At 33.7% G+C, this 22,834-nt stretch overlaps 2 protein-coding genes across 8 annotated transcripts in view; one reads left to right on the top strand and one right to left on the bottom strand.

Moving 5' to 3' along the window:
• The window catches only part of LOC123705744 (FERM, ARHGEF and pleckstrin domain-containing protein 2), a 69,270-nt gene extending 61,825 nt beyond the window's left edge, over positions 1-7,445 (bottom strand). For 6 of the 7 annotated variants that reach the window (XM_045654738.1, XM_045654740.1, XM_045654741.1 and 3 more), the window contains exons 1-2: positions 7,162-7,445; positions 3,469-3,631 (exon numbers count right to left, since the gene is read on the bottom strand). In XM_045654738.1, the coding sequence (XP_045510694.1) occupies positions 3,469-3,544 (76 nt within the window). In that variant the 5' untranslated portion in view covers positions 3,545-3,631; positions 7,162-7,445. Of the gene's footprint in view, positions 1-3,468; positions 3,632-6,671; positions 7,125-7,161 lie in introns of those variants that run through there. The other variant, XM_045654739.1, reaches the window with a different exon arrangement.
• A 1,731-nt stretch (positions 7,446-9,176) lies between these two features.
• Positions 9,177-21,803, top strand: LOC123699977 (probable phospholipid-transporting ATPase IIB). Its single transcript, XM_045647040.1, has 19 exons — positions 9,177-9,415; positions 9,487-9,589; positions 10,522-10,724; positions 11,235-11,477; positions 12,306-12,526; positions 12,911-13,118; positions 13,469-13,691; positions 14,264-14,441; positions 15,372-15,487; positions 15,969-16,106; positions 16,519-16,692; positions 17,157-17,327; positions 17,596-17,781; positions 18,593-18,779; positions 19,251-19,426; positions 19,736-19,840; positions 20,326-20,452; positions 20,903-21,106; positions 21,543-21,803. The coding sequence occupies exons 1-19, from the start codon at positions 9,363-9,365 to the stop codon at positions 21,677-21,679; spliced, it is 3,153 nt and encodes a 1,050-aa protein (XP_045502996.1). The 5' UTR covers positions 9,177-9,362; the 3' UTR covers positions 21,680-21,803.
• Positions 21,804-22,834: the final 1,031 nt, after the last annotated feature.

Raw genomic sequence — 22,834 nt, 5'->3', positions numbered from 1 at the left:
AACAAGTGGCATCGTTAAAAAGGATTTGAAATACAATGCTTTCCTTGGGATTTTTAATTGAATATTTATGGCAATAAATAACACATTGACCTATACATCAATGCCCAACTATCCCGTAAAGAAACCAACTAACAGATTCACACTGCGTACATCCAAAAACAATATAAATGCCTTACGGGAGCGAGCGTGGGATGCGAATAACGATATCTCAAATACCTACCTGAAAACTTGCGTTAAATCGCTCGCACTGCACGGGATTTTCACGGGGAAAACGGATTAATTTACCCTGTTGCAGTCTATTTTAAACTTTCAAGTGGACATGGAAAATAGCAAATGCTACAAAGCGGTGACAATGTCCGCATGTGTTTCACGGAAAAATTTCTTTTGGATGTCCCGATTGTTATTCTGTTATTTTATACTGCAGAGACGGGAACCTTAGGCGAGTTTTCATCCCTACGCTTAAGAAATCGCGCGTTATATTTAATGAAAAAGCGAAGTTTTCAAACTGATGAATACTTCGGAAGATTAAATGTGTTGATACGAAAGTGCTTGAATATTATATTTCATTGAAATAGGTAGGTAGTACTAGGTATTTATGATTTTTATAATCCCACGTGTTTCATAAACACTGCAACTACCTATATTGTTTCTATATTTTCTAAAATTGTTTTCGATTGACATGGAATCTAATATTCTAGGAGGTAGCAACGTTGACAAGTGAGCATTTTAGTATAGTTGGTTCTTTGATATGCTGTTCCTCTTGCTATTTCGGTTAGAGTCCGGGCTGTCTGGCTGGCCGCAGTGGTTGCGTTTATTAGTGCGCATCTTATCTGCACAGGAAAATATCCTTAATTTAAAGTCATTTTTTAACGCGTAATTTTTAATCGTTTGCCTTTAGATAGATCCATTAGACATACATTTTTTATTGCAAGACGTTTTGTTCGTTGTTAAATAGGTGCCAGACGCAATTTTTATTTCAAAATAATTAAAATATCATCGAAATAAGTGAGATTCCATCAACATGAGTCCCAGTGAAGGATAAGTAATCACTGTGTTACTTATACTATATATAATATTCATTTTACTATTTACCGTTTTTTTGCAACAATCTACCATATCGCCTCCTTTTTCCCAACGAACCTCAAATAGGACGTTAATGTAAACTTGATAAAAGCCAAATATCATCAAGAAATTAAAGACTTTTTAACGGATTTTAAACGCGATTTATTCATTGTATTATTTTCTCAAGTCTTTAATTTCAAAATGTATAATACTCGCGTAAAATCAAACACTAGAAAATACAAATATCATCAAATTCATATTTATACCCAAAAGTGTAATAAATATGAAACCATCTATTAAAAATATTAGTTTACTAATTATTCAATATAAGTATTAAAAAAGGATAATATAATATAAATAATAAAGTTATTACTTACCTTTTAAGCGGAATCATGTTGATGTAATTTCACTTATTTCGATGACATTTTAGTTATTTTGAAATAAAAATTGCGTATGGCACCTATTTTACAACGAAAAAAACGTCTTGCAATAAAAAAATTATATCTGATGGATCTATCTAAAGGCAAACGATTAAAAATTACGCGTTAAAAAATGACTTTAAATTAAGGATATTTTCCTGTGCAGATAAGATGCGCACTAATAAACGCAACCACTGCGGCCAGCCAGACAGCCCGGACTCTAACCGAAATAGCAAGAGAAACAGTATATCAAAAACCCAACTATACTAAAATGACTTTTTTTTAAACGTTGCTAGCTCCCGTACTATAATATCATTTGAGATTTCATATTAATTATTTTTTTTTTTTTTTATGAAATGCACACAACACTAAAAAATATACACAACTACTTATTAGATTTTACTGTTCCCATTAAAGATTTATTTAGTACCTATGTATTGCTTTACCAGTTTGAATTAATTTTTAACCCTCGACCGAAATTTACAAGATTCACACTGAAAATGGTCCTTAATTAATCTTGATTCTTGAGTTTAAAAGCTTTTGGAACAACCGCCTAAGCAAAGTTAACTATGATAATAATCTTTTTATGCATTGACGTACTTTTAACTTTTTTTTATACTCTGAATACCTGTACCTAGGTATTCAGAGTATATTAAAAATTAATATGTACGTATCTATGTACTTATATTTTTTATTGCTTTTGATACAATATACACGGAACTCTTTATACAAACAAACCCAACGACCTCTATTTTAATTTTTACGATTCAACACGGACGAACCGTGCGAATGTCAGTGATAATTAATGTTCGTATTGTAGGTAGGTACCTATATTATTTAAACACAAAAAAAATGAATTTGCGCCAATTCTCTTTACATGAGATTATCGTATTCAATGCCGGTACAATATTGGTCAATGAAACGTAAAATTCATCTGTCCCATATAATAAACTATTCGTAGGAATTTATTTAGTTTCAGGGATTGAATAAAAACAACATTGGACTATTTTTTTTAAGTGGGGAAATCTTCCACGGCCCCCGGGGAAGGAGCCGTGGGTTATGTCGGATTCTTACCGACTAAAACAACAATGTAACTGTATAACATACAAAATAACAATGAATTGATTGATCATAATCAGAGATAACTAAATAACTATATACTAATAGCTAACTACCATAATAATTTCAGGGAAAAATTAAACACTACTGCTTTAAAGGTAAATAAATCAAATTCATATTGTATCAAAAAAATTTAGTATGTGGTAGCAATAAGAGTAAACAGTTTTTATGTATTTAATATTATGTACACAGACAGTCAGACGTTGAGGATGCAATTTAGATTTAAAAACAAAACGTGTTACGATCATGTTAAATTATTATTTTTGTAATTGTTCCTGTGTGCTCTCTAGATAAATAAATACATAACAAGTGATAACTGCGTTAAAAACAACCGACTTCAAACTTGCACTTGCAAAATTTACAAATACCTACAGACAAAAATGCTCATAAAATAAAAACTACTGGGCCTATCCGAATAAATTTTTTATGGGACCAATTCGACACCATCCCGCATCGAACAAAAAAAGAATCACGTAAATCGGTTCAGAAACCTCGGAGTAATCGGTGTACATACATAAAAAAAAAAAAATATATACCAGCCGAATTGATAACCTCCTCCTTTTTTTTGAAGTCGGTTAAAAAATATCTCCCTTCTGAGTATATTTTTGAAAGATTAATCAATGGGAAGCATCTTATAGTAAAAGATCCCACCACAGGATTGTTCATAGTTGTTTTCATAGTTTTTTTGCTAAAACCAAAATTTTATTAGGAGAATATATATGGACTGGGTTGCCAGTCAAAATTTGGCCACAATATATTCTCCTAATTATAAATATACATAATAGTTTGGTTTTATTAAAAAAACTGTGAATGCACTAATGCTGCGGTGGGATCTTAGACAATTATTCTATAAATTTAAAATAATAACCTGGTATATTCCATCCAATAGTAGACAAGTGTCCTGTAGAGTTACAGCTGCCCGGCGGTAGCTCCGATTCCATCATATTGTCTTCTCGTCACATTCACACACAGAAACTAAGTTTGATGCCATTGTTTCTACACTACACTAAACACTCACTGTACACATTTACCTGGAACAAAGTAAAATATCTTTAGAATTATACTTTAATTATAACTTTTTATACTTTTAAGTTTTAAGCTATTGTATAGCTTCTATCGCGGGCCTTGAGCGCGGGGACAGAATCGAGAAATTCCGTAACGAAAAAACCTCACGCGCCCCACTCCGACGGGCTCGGAGGTGTGGCTTGAAGGCATAGCATGCAATAACTTTACCGCAGCAGTCCCTGAGTGTCACACATCTTTTTCATGACACTTACTAGGTATTATGGACTACTTTAGATTACCATTTCTCTTACAGACAATAATTTTCAAAATTACTAAATGTGTGCGTTTTTAGTAAAACACAATATGTTTAACTGATATCACTGGTGTGTGTGAAAAATTAAAAATTTTAAAGACTAGTACAGAATTGTATTGTTAACAACTGAATAAAAGTGTAATAATTTATTATTTCAATTAACATAATATTGTTTGTGCACACACTTCACTCAAATTAAAAAAAAAAACAAATCCAAATATAAAATACCCTTGACCTACGGATTTGTCCCATAGGAAAAATTTTCAAAGAGTTGATGAATGTTATTCTAAATGATTGCTAAAATAAAAATTAAAGCAAATGAATAGTAATAGTAGTATTTTATTAATAAAAAGCAATAAATGTGAATTTCCCAAAACATAATAGAAGTTATTGAGGTTCAATGTACATCAAAAACATTTGAAGTGCATTTGAAATGCAATGTTATTTGTATGGAACTAAATTCATTTTATTTTTTTATTGTAATTCATTACTGAATTAAGTTTTATCTATATTTCATACTACTATGTAAGTAGTATTCCATGATTTTTTGTGTTATAAGGTCTTTTACAGATAATAAATTAAATAAATAAAAATTCAAGATTCCTTTCTAATAAATATTTAGTCAACATAATGAATAAAATATTAATAATTTAAAATCAATCATAAAAATATCTGATAAATAATAAAGTGCAGTAACTAAATAAAAATGCATTCAATAGTGCATTGCATAGACCTATGGTTAGGGAGCCAGGTGCAAATTTGGTTAATTATTTCCTCTCAAGAGATAATTCGTCAGACACATCAGAGTATAGTATTATAAAGCCTCGTGAACGTCAGCTGGCGCTCGGTTGGGGGGGTGAGCGGTTGTAGCCTCCCACGCACGTAGGAAAAAAAAATACATTCATTCATTTCCTCTCAGCTAAAAATTTGTCAAATTGTAGCTAACCCAATATCTCAACGAAAAAAAATAATCAGCTGGTTACAGCATGGTGTATTTATACGTCAGCTGGTGTCTCGAACATGAAAAAAATAAAATTATTTTCCGTGATTTCCTCTCAAACAAAAATTTACCTGATGATAGCTTATATGTAACTGTGGATATATATATAGGTCAGCTGGCTGTATCTTGGTGGAAAAACCGTCAGCTGATACTTTGAAAGTTATTACATAGAAGTTAGACAGAAGCATCTATTGCCAATTTATATGCATCAACTGACTAGGTTTTCCTCGTATTATTGCTAGCTGATTTTTTTATTTATCGCATCAGTATATTAACAATCAGCTCACAAATTTTCATCTGAGATGAAATGACGTATCTTTGATTATTATCGTTATTTTTAAAAATTCAAGCAACACACGCTAGCATAATATAGACAGTAATAATGTACTTGGAGGTGGTTAGTTGTGCGCATGATCGGGGTACTATGTACATTCAGCCACATCGGTAAACATGTTTTTACAAATATTATAAACTGCATTTAAAAATAACTATCATATCATCAAATTCACATAATTACCTAAAAGTGTAACAAATATGAAATAACCCACTAAAAACATTAGTTAACTATAATTATTAAAAAAACAATAGTTAATATATAATTAATAAAGTTATTACTTATCTTTTACGGGGACTTATGTTGATGGAATTCCACGTACCTCGATGATTTTGTTAATGTCTCATTATATTCGAGACACCAGCTGACGTATAATACACCATGCTGTAACCAGCTGATTATTATTTTTCGTTGAGATATTGGGTTAGCTACAATTTGACAAATTTTTAGCTGAGAGGAAATGAATGAATATACTTTTTTTTCTTACGTGCGTGGGAGGCTACAACCGCTCACCCCCCCAACCGAGCTCCAGCTGACGTTCACGAGGCTTCATAATACTATACTTTGATGCATTTTACTAATTACCGCTTGAGAGGAACTTGGTCATAAAATCTGCTTCTGGCTCCCGGACCACTAGTGTGCAAGGTGCATAATTCATGAATTATTGAAGAACTTATAATCAAGTCGTAAATTACATAATACTCAGGGTTATTAGTAGACATTGGCTTTTATATTGTTCACTTTTATTTAAGAAATCATATTTACTTTGTGATAAGTAAAATTTTATACATTTTGACTATATTTTAACATAATAAAAATGAGCCTGTTATTATAATATAATATTACAATACCTTCCCAATTCAATCTTTGAAATTATATAATTTATCGGAATTTGAAATTAAACTTTGTAATAATAATTATATTTGAATTCAGTTCAATAAACAATCAATTTTAATTTCTAGATTGTCTTTCCATTGCCACTACTAATAACCTTTAATTATATATCATTAAATATAATTGATACTAAGAAATTCGTAATAAATGGATACTTATAAAGAAAAGAACTTTGAAGTTATATGTTCAATGAAAAACCTTGACTAAAAGTACTAAAAATGTTATTTAAACCAAAAAGGTCATTTAAAACGAATTTGCATTGCTTTTAACATGAAATGTAGGTTCAAAGACCTGCAGTAAAAACATAGAATTCAAATGAGATTAACAAACATTGCAGGCTTCAAGATAATCCTTTACTTTTTCAAATGACACCACATCTACTTGCAAAAGGGCATTGACCTCTACATTTTATTGAATTATCAATATATTATTATTAAAAAAATAAGGTAGGTAATGCAGGTTTAAAAAAATATATCAATGCACTTTAATAAAGGTTTGTACTAAATATATTTTTTAAACACTTACTAGACTGATATTTTTTGCTCCATTAGGACTATCAGATGTTATCTTTGAAATAACATGATGACCCTTGTTTCTAAAACATCACATAAAATTAATTTAGGATTGTTCTAAAACTTTAAAGCACAGCTATTGCATAAATGCAGTGTTGTTGTCCGAAATACATTGATCATTAAATTACGTTCGTGCAGGAGGGATGCAAGTGACGGCCTACATCGCACCCGGAGTCCGGAGACATAAATAGTAGTTCCAACTTCCAATGCAATAACCAGAAAATAGGTCAAACGGAGGTGTGCCCGGCCCAGCCTGACAGAGACGACACCATACAACCTCCGGAGCGCCGCATTACAATCTAATAAACACGCTTTGCAAATTTAATTACGCAAAATACACTGCAACACCAACTCTTATTCATAAATTACGAATTCCCATTTCAATTACCCCCGCAACCATAGGAATAAACATAATAATTTCATATAAACACATCTTATCTTACTTTCTAACATTCGTAGATAAACGAGACGGCCGATAACGATACGGAGTTCCAACTCTCGATCCCGAGTTCCAGGCTTGTCAACTTCACAACTCGAGTCATTGATCTAGTTTGTCATGTGATGCTGTCCACTATTATTACGAAACTACACAACACTGTCACATAAACTGTTAAACTTATTCATCAACAATTGAAAATAAAATAAAATTTCGTATTAAAAATAATTGTTTTGCAGGACACTAACAATTCAGCTTCACACACCCAAACCCATCGTTTGCGACTTTCGTCTCTACGCCATATTTATTTACTATAAAATGTTGCCACTTGGCACTTACGATCTCAAATCATTTTCACACATTTGTCAGAATATTAAAAAAAGTTTTGTTAATATTTTAATTAATCTTCAATGAATGTGTCAATGAAATATTAATAAGTATTAAATAGTCATTATCCTAAATTGTTATTTTTCACATTCTTAAAGTTTTAAACTGACTATACTGAAAGTAACGTCATCTGATAAACTTCCCTGACAGATATGTTTTTATTGCCAACAGAGGAAGATGTTCCCCAGCTTAGAGGTACTAATAATTTTATTTTAAACGTTTGACCTTAAGAGCGTTTTCACATTATCCGATCCGATATCGGATATCGGACGCCGATAGCCGATATCCGATATCGGAGGGAAGTAAAATGTATGAAATATGTATCTGTCTTTCACATTGTCCGGTCCGATATCGGATATCGGAGCCGACACCGATATGCCAGCGGCTATCGGACGATAATGTTCAGTGTTGCCAACTCAATTTTCGAAAAGGCAGTATACCAACAGCAAAAAAGCACTAATTTGTGTATTCTCAGTCTTATAGGGCGCTAAATCTTAAAAAAAATTCTTTGCTTTAACCTAAAACCCTTTCTATATTATTTTAGGATGTCTTCAGTGTAATAAGAAAATGTGAACAAAGATTGTATCACTTAATAAATTTATCATAGGTACTACATGAACTTTTATAAATGTATATAGTGAAAAAATGACTAATTAATGACTAGGTACGTCTTGCTAAAAATACATTTAATAGATTTTGAAAGGTATTTACTAATATGTATTACTAAAACTATTAACTAATACTAGGTTGTAGTAGGTATTGATATAAATTTATTTAATTTATAATGTGTTAACGTAATATAATATAAAATACTATACAAATGACCGATATCAAAACTATTTAGTAAATAGCACATCTAAATAATATGCAGTAATTAATGATATCAAATCTTTTTTACATTTTACTTTTCTTTTTTTGAAGTTGTTTTTAGTTATTTTTAATGTATGTACAACTATGATCGATCATTTGATTTTTTTTTTAATTATACCTTTTTTATCAACTAGCAATTTAGTTTAGTTTTCTCTAAAAAAATCTGGCAACATTCATGATGATATCGGAACGATTTTATCGGACAATGTGAAAGGGCAAATTGTATCCGATATCAGATATCGGCTATCGGCGTCCGATATCCGATATCGGATCGGATAATGTGAAAACGCTCTTACAATCTTTAAGCGCGTTGAAAATAAAATTTCAAAGTTACGTCATGACAATACCGTCGCGTCGCGTCACGGAGTAAGGCGATGATTTTGGAATCTTTGAATTTTACCAAAGAAGTTCTTCTTACATGTGTGCTCGGCACACAGGTTCTTTTTTTCATCTTAAAATGTTGCACATAGAAACGAATAATTATAAATAACAATAATTTGAATCATTCAGTTTTAATACCTGTTTAAATCAAACTGCTTGGAAACAATTAAATTGCTATTTATTGCATTCATGACTCATGAGCTAGATAATACTATGTACTATATTATTATGTTATATCGATGAGTACAAAAATATCATGAATAAAATAAAAAAAAACTTTGTACAATATTTAAGCGAATTATGAATAAAACACTAGAAACATCTACAAATGCTGTCATAATTTTTGACGTATAATCTCTAGTGACAGATCACAGTTCTCATCTGTCATCATAAGCGATTGTTGTGATTTGCTAATGGTCTTCGACGTCGTGAGCTTACTTCTAAATACCTAGGTCCAATAGGTCTTATTAGACGTTTATGTGAAGCGACGTGCACTTGTGTTCATTTATGTATTCGAATAATAGTATTATATAAAATGTTGTAAATTCTTTATTGAGTGCAAAATTAAAAATGGAAACTACGCCACTTTTAACGCGACCTAAAAAGAAATCCATATGGTCAAGGTAGTCAATGTTGTTATGTTATTCTAATCAACGCTTCCTTTGTTTATAAAATCTGTGTTGTAAATTTTTAGATTAAACTTTGGATGGTTTCGTCGAAAGGAACTTTGCGCTCGAGTTATTCATTTGGGGGAATTACCTGAAGAAGAGTATCCTCCGAATTATGTATGCAATCAGGTAAGATAAATCTTTCCGTTATTAATCCAATTAGAGTCAATGATACTGAGAAACACGAATTCTGTTATTAATTTATGCTAATGGATGCCTTCGTAGATTTCATTGCTAATAGAACACTGATAGCATTTTGATTTGTGTTAAATAATATTTGTGCTAAATATTTATTTTTATTTTTTTATTATTATGAAAGTCATTGAACTACTGTGAATAAGTTCTTTGACCTATTTATTATAGAAATACAATAAATGTGGGACAGTCAAAATACCTGATAAGAGAATGTGATAAGCAATGAAGTATTTAATTATACTGTATACTATGAATTATGTATGTTTACATGTAGGGTAATTACACGGTAATTTATTTTTTATTGTTTCAAGATTACCTCATGTTTGGTTGTTTAAATTAATATTAAATTCTGATAATAATTTGTTTGGTGATAATTATTAAGTACTAGCTGCTTCGCGCGGTTTCACCCCCGTGGCTCCACCCCTGTTGGTCGTAGCGTGATGATCAAACAAACAAACAAACAAACTCTTCAGCTTTATAATATTAGTATAGATTATGATAAAGAGGAATCTTAAAATAATTGCACAAATTAAACTGGATAAACTTCTAACTTGGGAGAATGTGAAAGTAACCCTTTGGTTAAGAAATTATATTAGCATAATATGCCACAATGTTATCCTATCCTCAGAACAAATTTTTTCCTCATAATTAAAAATGCAATTTTAGATATGAACTGACTTTTATAAACACAAATATATTAAAACAATGATACACTGTAAAAACTGAAAATAGTTGTTGCATGTTTCTGTATGCATTTTGATGTTGATCAAAACTTGTATGCAACAACAACAATTTCATTCAACTAAGCTTATACATACATATACATATAAGAGGAAAATGACATTTTTTTTTATCACTTGTTTCAGAAATACAACATCCTTACATTCCTGCCTATCGTTCTATTTGAACAGTTCAGGTTTTTCTTGAACCTGTATTTCCTGGTTATGGCCCTCAGTCAGTTCATACCAAGCATCCGAATTGGCTACCTGTACACCTACTGGGGGCCGCTGTGTTTTGTGCTTGCAGTTACTGTGTTCAGAGAGGCGATTGACGATTATAGACGATATAGGTTTGATGCTTGTTATCATTGTTCAGTTAACTACCATGGCCTGAGTATAAAATGAGTTAATCAAATTTTTCAATATCATGCTTATTTTCAACGTAAAGTTACGAAAATTGTAGTTAATGCGAACTAGCCGGGTGCAAAGCTACTGCATACCTTTAAAACTAATTATTTTCAGTTTAATGTGTACAACTAGAGATAAAATATTGTTTATGCTATAATATTATCACAATATAAATATTTGTTATCAGTAACAATGGTTGTATTTCACAATTGTTTATGAGAAATCCCCATTCATAAACATTTGCTGGTTTTTTAAAATGCTTTTGATGACATATAGGTAATATTATGTGCAAATATACAATTTTACACATTGTTCATATAATAACACTACTCACACATTATTGGGTATTAAAACAAATAATTCATTTAAAATTTATATTCAAGCTTAGAACGGTGAGATTGACTAACCAGCTACAGTTTAATGAAATTTACTATACCATCAACCATTTACAGACGTGACAAAGAAGTGAACCGCCAGCGCTACGAGCGCATAGTGCTAGACACACCCAGCGAAGGGTACCGTCCCTTCGTCACGGAACAAGTATCTGCGTCCGCGCTACGTGTAGGCGATATTGTGATGTTGCACAAGGGACAAAGGGTCCCCGCTGATATGATACTCTTGAGGACTAATGAGACGATGGGGACGGTTTTCATACGGACAGATCAGTTGGACGGAGAGATTGATTGGAAATTGAGGTATTTTGATTCATAGTATAGTATTTTTTTTAATATAGGTAATATAAAAATTTATTAGAGGAGACTTCTGTTAAGTCTTTGAAACAAAACTAAAATTGTGTCTTTACAATGACATAGATGTGAAAACCCAGTTTTACGCTTAATCAATCTCTAAATATAAATTAGGACACATCATGCAGAAGGGGATTTTTAAAATAAGATAAAACATATTTTTGAAGCACTAAATACATTTTAGTATCGAGGTTCCGATTAATTAAATTATACATAGTAATCACTAATCAGTTAAACAGGAAATGGAAACTTCTGGTCTAGGGCTTACAAGTTACAGAGTATCATGTTACATGCTTTAGAGTACGAGTATTAGATTACTTTTGCAATAATTAACTGTATTCATAGTATTTTTAATGAAAATATGTGTATTTTCATCCAATAAACTTTAAAATTAGTTTTTCTCTTTGAATATAGTGCAAATGTCATATCTGTATTAAATAAATATAACGTGTATAATTTAAAATTACGTAGTTCGCCTGCAGCAGAAAACTACGTGATTATATTGAGATTTTTTGATGTGCACTTAAACATAACATCTCATATTTAATATGAATGCTTGCACGTTTTATGTTTAATCTCATTTAATATACATAATATACCTACATAAAAATATGACATAACTTTATTTTTGGACCAGACATTTAAAAATGTATGATATGTACATGTTTACGTTTTCACTCCTTAAGAATTAAGAACCATCCTCATACTTCAAGGAATATTTTAAAAAAAGAAATAAATCGGTTCAGCCGTTCTCGAGTTTTGAATTATGTTTTACAGGATACCACTACCATCAACGCAAAAACTACCCACCGACGCGCATTTACTAGACATAAACGCTAAAATATTCATTGAAAAACCCGAGAAGGATATACATTCGTTCATCGGTACTTGTACTAGATTGGATGAAGAGGAAATAGATTCTTTAGACATTGAAAACACGTTGTGGAGCGGCTGTGTGGTCGCCTCGGGACAGGCTACCGGCCTCGTTATTTATACAGGTAATTTATTTTTATGTACAACATAAGCCATCAAAACATTAAAAGAAGAACAAGAAATAGATTCACCAATTCTTACACAAAATTTTTGTATATGATTTCGTATCGTAAAGTAAAAATTAACATATCTTATACATAAACCTTTCTGAATTAAATAATTATTTTTAATGAAAAAGCAAACCTACTTGTCAGAAATAGATCAAATTAAAATGGATACCTAAGACAAATGGACATTGGACGGTAGATAAAAAAGTATCATCAATTCTTATATTTTAAACTAGTAGAACTTATTTCCTATTCACCTTCAATCCATAGATATTTATTATATTCCGTCTAATAAAATTATTATTAAGATTTTTATAGAAAAACATTATTTCATTCGTTCAGGAACGGAAACTCGTAGCGTAATGAATAACGCAGCACCGCGGTCTAAAGTCGGTCAACTAGAGTTAAGAGTGAATGATTTCACTAAAGTGCTCTTTGGGGCAACTCTCGGTACATCGTTCCTGCTGATTGCGCTGAAGGGTTTCGACGGACCCTGGTTTGGGTTCCTGGTCCGATTTGTGCTGCTGTTCTCGTATATTATTCCTATTAGGTAAGTTTTGTTCTGAAATTAGAAAAAAAAATTAAACACTTTCTGAAATAGATTTTTTAACAATTTGTAATGATATTTTGTGGTTTTGAACAATTTGTATCACATTTCAATGTTTTGAATTTACTGATGATGATTCTTGAAATATTCTAGACGTTTGATTATGATGATTCAGGATAGTTAAAATAACTTCTCATTTTTAACTGTTGAAACAATAATATAAACTATGTGGTACTATTGTCTAATAAGTTTGATTTTAAGTAAAATATTTGATGTCATTAATTATAATCACGTACTTTGCAAGCAAAAATCACCTTTCATCCCTCATATATAAAGTGCAAAATCCATTACAGCTTGCGAGTGAACCTGGAAATGGGTAAAGTGTTCTACTCCTGGACGATACAACGCGACAAGAAGATTGAAGGCACAGTGATGCGATCGACCACGATACCGGAGGAACTGGGCAGGATTCAGTACTTGCTCGCCGACAAAACGGGGACATTGACTAAGAATGAGATGGTCTTCCAGAAGTTGCATTTGGGTAACGCCCTTTTTGACAGAGAAAACTTTCATGAGGTTAGTTTGATAGATAAGTTAGTTTTTTTTATGGTTCCGTACCTAAAGGGAATAAAAGGACCTTATTACTGAGATTTCGCTGTCTGTCTGCCGGTCCGTCGGTCTGTCTCCAGGCTATAGGCAGGTGTGATAGATAGATAGTTTTAATTATCTAAGATGATTCTGTTGACTTTATAACAACAAATAATAAAAAATGTGTGCGTATACGTACACACGTAAGAAGTGAAACTTCTTTATGACCTTATTTTTCTTTATTTTTAATTTACTATATGCAACTTCACAGAAATACAGAATCACGCGTGGTAGGGATAAGAAAAAGATGGCGCGTAACGGAAACATGTCACGCGTAACGAAAAAATGTTACACTAAATTTTTTTCCAATCCCGATAAAGAAGTTTCACTTCAAAAAATCAGGGTTAAGCAACGGATGACACGGTCATAAATGTGTGACCAATTATTTTTACAGGTGTTTTTTTAGCTTATTTTTACTTGACCGATTATTTCAATAAGCGTTTTCGGTCTTTAACCGTGACACACACATGTTTAGTGCTACAAAAGAGCGGTGTCCGCAGGTGGAAGCGCTGCTAACACAGCACATAACGAAGGAGAGCCCGTCGGTGGCGGGCAGGTGGGTGGAGGGCGGGTCGGTAACTCCAACCCCGCGGCAGGTGTGGCACAGCGTGCTCGCGCTCGCGCTCTGCCACAACGTGACGCCCGCCTACGAGCTGGACGAGCGGGACGACCAGTCTGGTGCGTTCCCTGCCAATCCATACTAATATTATAAATGCGAAAGTAACTCTGTCTGTCTGTTACTCAATCACGCCTAAAGGCGTAACTGAACCAATTTGCATGAAATTTGGTATGGAGATATTTTGATACCCGAGAAAGGACAAAGGCTACCTTTTATTGCGAAATATGTACCACGGACGAAGCCGGGGCGTACCACTAGTATATAATATACAGGGTGTAATCGTTAAGTGTGCACAGGCGATTATCCCGTAACTATTGCAGATATCAAAAAACTTTAAACTGATATCGAAAGTGCTTAACCTCATGAGTAAAATGGCCATAATATTTTTTTAAAAATAAAACGAGAAATATCTAAAAAATTAACATAATACCCTCCCATACATTTAGTATGAGATATGAATATACCATGTGTATTTAATACTAGCTGCTCCGCAAGGTTGCACCCCCGTGGCTCCGGTCCTGTTGGTTTTAGCGTGATAATGAGCTATCTAACTCCGAAAGAATTTTTCAAATCGGACCAGTAGTTCCCGAGATTAGCGCGTTCAAACAAACAAAGAAACAAACTCTTCAGCTTCATAATATTAGTATAGATATACTTACAAAAAGAGAGCGTGTGTTCCGAGCATACGTGACAGAAGTGAAACTTCTTTGTCAAAATTCAAGGATACCAAAATCGACGACCTACTCCATAAAACGAGACATATGCCATGACGCGACCTTGAAATTTTAGTCTCAACGCGCCTAAAAAGTTTCACTTCAAAAATTATCGCCAAATGTGTTACCAAGCGTTAAACTCGAGTACGACACATTCGGCTGTTTTTTAACGTTTGTGATCAGGCAAGCAATCAAGCAAGACAAGTAGATCACTTTTTTTGAAGTTGGTTAAAAAAAAATTGAAATATTTTTTAGCAATAAAGTATCTTTTCGCAGACGTGGGCAGTTCAGTGATGTCGGAAAGTTGCGGTGGTGCGGTGCCTCAACAGCAGTTGTGCGACTACCAAGCAGCAAGTCCTGATGAAGTGGCGCTTGTAAAATGGACTGATATGGTAAAATTATGATCTTCTCCATAGACACTGCTTTCCGATTCGGTGGTAAATGTTAAAAAGTGTTATTACGATTCAATAAGATTTTATTAGAAGTCTAATTGAATAAATAAATGTTTGAGTTTATGCATATGTTTTTTTTTTTACTGAAGTTTTGAATACTTCTCATAAGTATTAATTTTTAGTTTAATTTCTAAAACCGGTTTCATGGTAAACTAGTTTTTTCTGAAATCGTTAGGTAAAACGCCTACTTCTAATCAAAATAGGCGGCAGTTTAATGGAATAGACTTCATTTCTCTTGAGAGTTCACTTTCAGAACAAAGAAAATATATTTAATGAAATAGATTTTTTTTGTAAATCAGGTACAAAAAATCTGTCAAACAAGGCAAGAAAAAATATATTTTTCTTTGTTTACGATTTCTCTCAATGACGTTATTCGACTTCCTCAAAAAAAAAATGGTTTTATATTAACATTTAATTCCAGATGGGTGTATCCCTGTACCGTCGCGATCTGCACAACATATCGCTGAAACTCCGCGCCGCGAACGAGATCATGTCGTTCAACATTCTGCAGATCTTCCCGTTCACCAGTGAGAGCAAGATGATGGGTATTATTGTTCAGGTAAATTGATAAATTGTCTTTGGTTAGTTATATGGTTAAGTTTATATCTATGGGAGATGATCTAGAATGAGAATAGAGATAATTTTAGTTTGTTACTTTTTTATTTGTCAAATCATTATAAAATTGAAAATACACATTAGACATCACTACATAGTATAAAACCTTTTTTTTAATAGATATAGTGATTCAAGATTTAGGTGTTAGTATATAATTTATTAGGCTTTAGACAAAGCAGAAGAAGCCGCGGGCGGAAAGCTAGTAATAATATAAAATAAATAGTCATAAAAGGTTTCAGCGCATTATGAAGAAACAATATGAAATTTACGTATAAGTACATATTAATTCTTCACAATAAGTACAGTCAATCTTTCTACATGTTCTAATAACTAACATCGTCCCTAAAATCCACCAGGAAGAAATCTCCGGTGACATAACATACTACGTGAAAGGTGCTGACGTGGCACTATCCAAACTGCTGCACTCCAACTGGCTTTCAGCTGAATGCAGCCGGCTTGCAGCTGACGGGCTGCGAACACTCGTGGTAGCCAAGAAGAGCTTGAGCAAGAACGAGTATCTGGAGTTTGAGGTGAGTTTAACATTTAAATTAATATTACTAAGACATTTAATAATTTCGTCGATAAACAAATATTGCTAGTGATATATTTACCAGCAAAAGTAACAATTTTGATTGTAAATTCAATATACAAAATGGAAAAAGATGGACCTAAAACACTCCCTTGGGGCACACCGCAGGCGTAGATACAATTACTTTGTAATTAGGAAAGTAATGCTGTAATTTTTTTACATCATTGACGTTATATGTAATAATTACGCATCTACTTATAAGATACTACTTTTTACGTAAGTTATAGTTTGTATTTGTGTTCAATATTTTATTAATAAATGATTAGCTACATAATCAAAAGCCTTCGACAAGTCAAAAATAATTTTGGTTGTAAGTTAAATGCCTTTAATGCTTATTGATTGATTGGCTTAATGATTGATGTCTTTATGATTATTTCCTAATTTATTTATTTTATTACATTCCAGAGCGAATACAAAGAAGCGCGTCTAAGCGTGACGAACCGAAGCGAGCGAACAGCGACCGCCATGTCTCGGTTACACCGCGGGTTGGAACTATTGGGTCTAACGGGTGTAGAGGACAGGCTTGCGGACGACGTGCCCAGGACACTGGCTATGTTGAGAACTGCAGGGATCAAGGTGAGTCCTTTGTGAAAATAAATTAGGAATTTAATCTAATGTCTTCTCGCATCGCACAAATATAAAAAGCGAAAAAGTCAAGCCCGACTGAACGAAATCGCATCGCAACTGCTATGTAGCGATTAAGGCTAGTCTAACACTACGGGAATTGAAATCTGATTCTGAATTTTGAAAATGAAATTTCTCATTTCCAATTCTAAAATCTTTTGTTTCGCAAGCAAGCTACTATACATTTTTACATTGTCATAAAATTTATTACTTTCCCCAGATCTGGATGTTAACCGGCGACAAGCTAGAAACAGCACTATGTATAGCCCGCTCCCTCCACCTGGGCGGCGGATCGCGTTGGTTTGCTGCGCCTGAGTGTGTGTCACGACGAGATGCACATCAATTGCTAACTGCATTGAGACAAGCTACTGATACGGATTTGATTGTGGAGGGGGAGACTTTGAAGGTGAGATTGTGTGGTAAAATTAATTCTCTATCATTCGATGTGTGCCTGCTATAAAATACCTATTCTTAGCTGGGCCACCGGCGGCCCGCTCCGCAGTGAATTTCCGACAATCGTTCACGTTGCACGCTTTAATCTGGAAATTAATATGCGTCAATAACAAATAGCGATCCAGTCGTCGAATTTCAACCTTATCCATAATAAAAAAAAACATGTGAATTTATATTTTTTGGTTTTTAAGGCATTCAAATGCTTTATAAATATAAATTTATAAAGAATAGAAAAAAATCGATCACGAGGCGGGACTTGAACCCGCATCCTTCGCGCCATTCCGGGGCGGATGCCTAACCAACTCAGCCACTCGTGACCCGCCTGAGCAATCGAATTTATTCTATCCTTTCAGTTTTATGTGTCTTAAATTTACGGTAGTTTGGTGAATTTGAAAAAACATGTGTCTCAAATTTACGGTAGTTTGGTGAATTTTAATTTTATCGAATTAATATATTTTTGTGCATTATTTTGTTGTCACACACACGTTCTCCATTATTTAAGCCGAGCATATTTTTTTTAATCTATTGCATAGCTTCTATCGCGGACCTTGAGCGCGGGGACCGAATCCAGAAATTCCGTAATGAAAAAACCTCACGATCCCCACTTCACAGGCGGAGGTGTGGCTTGAAGGCACAGCGTGCAATAGCTTTACCGCGGCAGTCCCCGAGTGCAACACGTCTTTTTTTATTAATTTTTGTGTAACTTTAATATCAAGCTTACTGTTGTCCACCCACGTGCTAACTAACTATACTTAAATCCGCAGGTGTGCCTGCGCGCATACGAGGAGGAGTTCGTGGAGGTGCTGCGCGGCTGCGCCGGCGTGGTGGTGGCGCGCTGCTCGCCCACGCAGAAGGCGCAGGTGGTGCGGCTGCTGCGCGCGCGCAGTCTGCGGGTCGCAGCAGTGGGGGACGGCGGCAACGACGTGGCCATGATACAGGAGGCGGACATGGGTGAGTGTGCACGTACACACGCACACGCACACATGCAAATACACAACGCACACGCAAGCAGGCACGTCCACATAATGCCATACACAAACGTACGCACACACGAGCACGCACGTCCACACACACGCAAGCAAGAACGCACGCAAATACACGCGCACACACGCACGCATTATACGAATAATGATAAATGCTATAAATAGAAATATGAAACACGCATACACACTCACATACGCACACACTATCACGCATTATAATAGTCCATAATAGTCCAATAGTCCAGTCCATATAATAGTCCATCCAACACGTACTCTTTTACAAAAAAAAAGTAAGAACCTTAAATGGTAACGCGATTAGCGTGTGTTTGACTGCCGTCTCATCCATCTAGTTTTCTTTTCTATTCTTTTAAAATTAATATGTTTTGATACATGGGTTTTATTTTTTTTAACCGTTTATGTATCTCTATGTTATGTGTAGGCGTAGGCATAGAAGGCGCGGAAGGTCGGGCAGCATCCCTAGCGGGAGATGTGAGCATCCGCAGCTTTTCCAACCTCGCTCGTCTGCTATTGGTCCATGGAAGGAGGTCTGTCATGCGGTCCGCGGCTTTGTGCCTCTTTATAGTGCACAGGGGTCTGATCGTATCTACTATGCAGGTGAGATTGTGTTTATTCAATAAATGTGTATTATTGATTTTTTTAATATTTTATTGTGTTATGTGTATGTAACTGCATGAATCGTTTGTTTTAGCTGTCATATTGATGGTAGAATTTAAAAGATCTGCGTAGTTGAGCGATATTTCTGCTAAAGGAAAATTTCATTAAATGTTTAGGTACAATTTTTAATATAAGAGTACTGTGATTTTTTATGTAAAAGCTTAATTCGAGTAAATAGTGAATAATGACTGTTTAAATTAAATTGATCCGGCTTGAAGGACTTAAAATGTATTTATGTATTTTTTACAGGCCGTCTTTTCTGTCGTGTTCTATTTCTCATCGGTATCGCTTTACCCCGGGTTTCTAATGGTCGGATATGGAACACTTTTCACAATGCTCCCAGTGTTTTCTTTAGTAAGTATATATTATAGTCATTTTAAGCAAATTCCGTCATATAATAATTGTCTACAAACATACTATTTTAAAGAGATTTGTGATTATTATTGTGTGCAATGCATCACAACTGAACACATATGATTTTATAACTTGATTACAGTTTTTTTTTACAACTAGCTGTGCCGCGCGGTTTCACCCGCGTGGCTTCGCATCTGTTGGTCTTAGCGTGATAATATATAGCCTATATTACTCGTGGATAATGTAGCTTTCGAATGGTGAAAGAATTTTTAAAATCGGTCCAGTAGTTTATGAGCCTATTCATTACAATCAAACAAACAAACAAAGTTTTCCTCCTTATATTAGTGTAGATGTTAACAAGCTCTCTGAACAGACTTCAATTTTTGTAATTATTACCTACATATTCATCAAATTACTAACACAAATAAGTAATTCGTACATTCCTGCAATATAAGTGTAGACAATAATTCAATTTACTTTCAAAGGTACTCGACAAGGACATATCAAGCTCAACGGCTTTAAGATATCCGCAACTCTATAAACAATTGACGCAAGGGAGACAACTGTCCTATAAGACTTTCTACATTTGGATTGGCATATCAATATACCAAGGTGAGATAATTCTCTTTGTTCGGAAAAAGGTAGTGACCGCGATTTTGTTCCATATTAATGTTGCGTACGATTAAATTGTAGTATATTTATGTTCACTTTTTCAGTATTTAAAAGGAATTACATAGTATTAAAAGTTGTACTATATTTATTTCTTACTAGCGGTCCGCCCCGGCTTCGCCCGTGGTACATATTCACGTTTTCTCTACATAAGAACCATCCTCGTACTTCAAGGAATATAATAAAAAAAGAATTAAAGAAATCGATTTGTTCTAAAATTATGCGCTTACCAACACATTTTGGGATTCATTTTTATATTATAGATTTAGTAAAGAGAGATACAGAGAATAAAGCTTCTTTTTGAATTAATATTTTCTATATGTACGTGATCACCAAAGTTAATGATACCCAAAGACATTTTGACAAATACCAAATTCATGTTTCTCACCCCAGGTGGTGTAATAATGTATGGTGCGTTAGTCCTATTCGAAGATCAGCTGATCCACATAGTGGAGATCAGCTACACAGCGCTGATCCTCACAGAGCTGATCATGGTGGCTCTCACTGTGACCACGTGGCATAGACTCATGGTTGTGGCTGAATTGGCCAGTCTGCTGATGTATACAGCCACGCTGTTGATATTTACTACGTATTTCGGTAAGTGGAATGTTAACATTACTGATGCTGCAGGAAGTATCCTTAAGGAACAGATCTGACAAGGAACAGACCCTGGACGCAGTAACCTGCAAGGATACTTGCCTGAAGGTAGCTCAACAGATCTGCTCATATCTTTCACCTCCCTGTTAATCTTTACTATACCTCTATGTATCTTGGGTAAGTGGCATCTATGGGGTTGATAGTTTACCGAGCTGAAAAGTTGAATATTTTCTTAACTGAAGAATAAAGTATATCTAGTTGTTCTGTTTATCTGGGGATTGAAAAATCGGCCCATAAAATTCTAAAAAAAAATAATCAATTTCCAAAAAAATTTATTAACCCATTGAGCCCCAAGCGGCCCGATCGGTCCCAGACACAATAGATTTTCTATTGTGCTGGTTCCGGGGCCTGAGTTACTACTGCCATATCCTTACAGACGGTGACTTCATCCGCCACTGGGACTTCTGGTGGAAGGTGACCGTCATCACACTGGTGTCCTGTCTCCCGCTCTACATTGTGAAGTACATGCACCGGAAGTGGAGGATGCGTCAGTACAAGAACATCCGGAAGTGAACTCTCCCGCCTTCTCACTAGCTCATATTGCTTTAACACTAGGATAGTTACCGTATTCCACTTGTATGTAGTGTAGGGTGTACATGAGTTTTTTTTTTTTGAAAACCGTATGTAGTGTAGGGTGTACATGAGTTTTTTTTTGAAAACCAGTTGAAATTATGTTCCATTTTTTGTTTTTTTTTTTTTGTTTTGTAATAACCAGTTAAATTATGTTTGACAGTTATTTTTCTTTTTTATTATAAAGAATGATTGTTCGAAATCGAGTATAAATTATGTTGATTGATAATGTTAGATTTTATTGACAGTCTGTGACTATGCACTTTAGCACTTTAAATAAATATTTTAACATAAATCGAAAGATTGTCACGAATTTAATCTGAATGTCAATTTCATCACAAGTGTCTAGACAATTTTCTCACTAGACTTATTCCTTTTATTAATAAGTATGTTGTAAATCAGTTTTTATGAACGTGATAAAATGGTGTGCATAGAAATCAAAATGGCGACCAATTGATATTATAATATTCGCTTACAAGTTATAGTTATTGTTTAAATTTATTTTTGTATTATTTAAACAGATTTGCACTACAAACTATATTTATTTTAATTAATATTTAGATTAAATTTTTAATATATTACAAATAATTTCTTACTTCTTTCTGTTGAGCGTGTTTCTTATTTTTTCAATTTACTTGATCAAACCTGTTGACAATAATTTTCGAATTTCTAATTATAATAATCATGTTTTAATATCTTGTCTTATATGCTTTGTGTAGGAAATCAATCTCAATTTTTTGCTTTTGTATTTGGCTGACGGTATCCACTCAGGAGTCCTGGGTTCTATTCCCAGTCTTAAATAGATCTATGCAAGGGTACGCAATAGTAAATGTAGTTACCTTATTTCTTAAAAAAATAAATCAATGAAAAACAATGCATCTGCCCCATAACGCGAAGCAACTTCATTCTCAAAAAATTTTTTTTTTATATTTTTTTTCAAAATATACTCGTGAAGCGATGGATCCTGATGATCGTCTTAAATCTAAAAACGTGTTCAAAATAGATTACATTTTTCGTCCAACGTGTAAAAGTATTTATGTTTTAAAAGTAATTAATGAAAATTTACTGTGATTAATATAGATTAAGTATATTTTAGGC

This window comes from Colias croceus, chromosome 2 (genome assembly GCF_905220415.1).
Source record: "Colias croceus chromosome 2, ilColCroc2.1".
NCBI classification, from domain to species: domain Eukaryota; kingdom Metazoa; phylum Arthropoda; class Insecta; order Lepidoptera; family Pieridae; genus Colias; species Colias croceus.
This window is presented reverse-complemented; position numbering and strand designations above follow the sequence as displayed.

What these genes read in the sequence shown, in the direction of transcription:
- LOC123699977 (XM_045647040.1), top strand. Translation starts at nt 9,363, where the DNA reads ATGGAAACTACGCCACTTTTAACGCGACCTAAAAAGAAATCCATATGG. An exon ending in TGGAGGGGGAGACTTTGAAG is followed by an intron (nt 17,782 to 18,592) that starts GTGAGATTGTGT and finishes TTAAATCCGCAG; the next exon opens with GTGTGCCTGCGCGCATACGA. An exon ending in GATACAGGAGGCGGACATGG is followed by an intron (nt 18,780 to 19,250) that starts GTGAGTGTGCAC and finishes TGTTATGTGTAG; the next exon opens with GCGTAGGCATAGAAGGCGCG.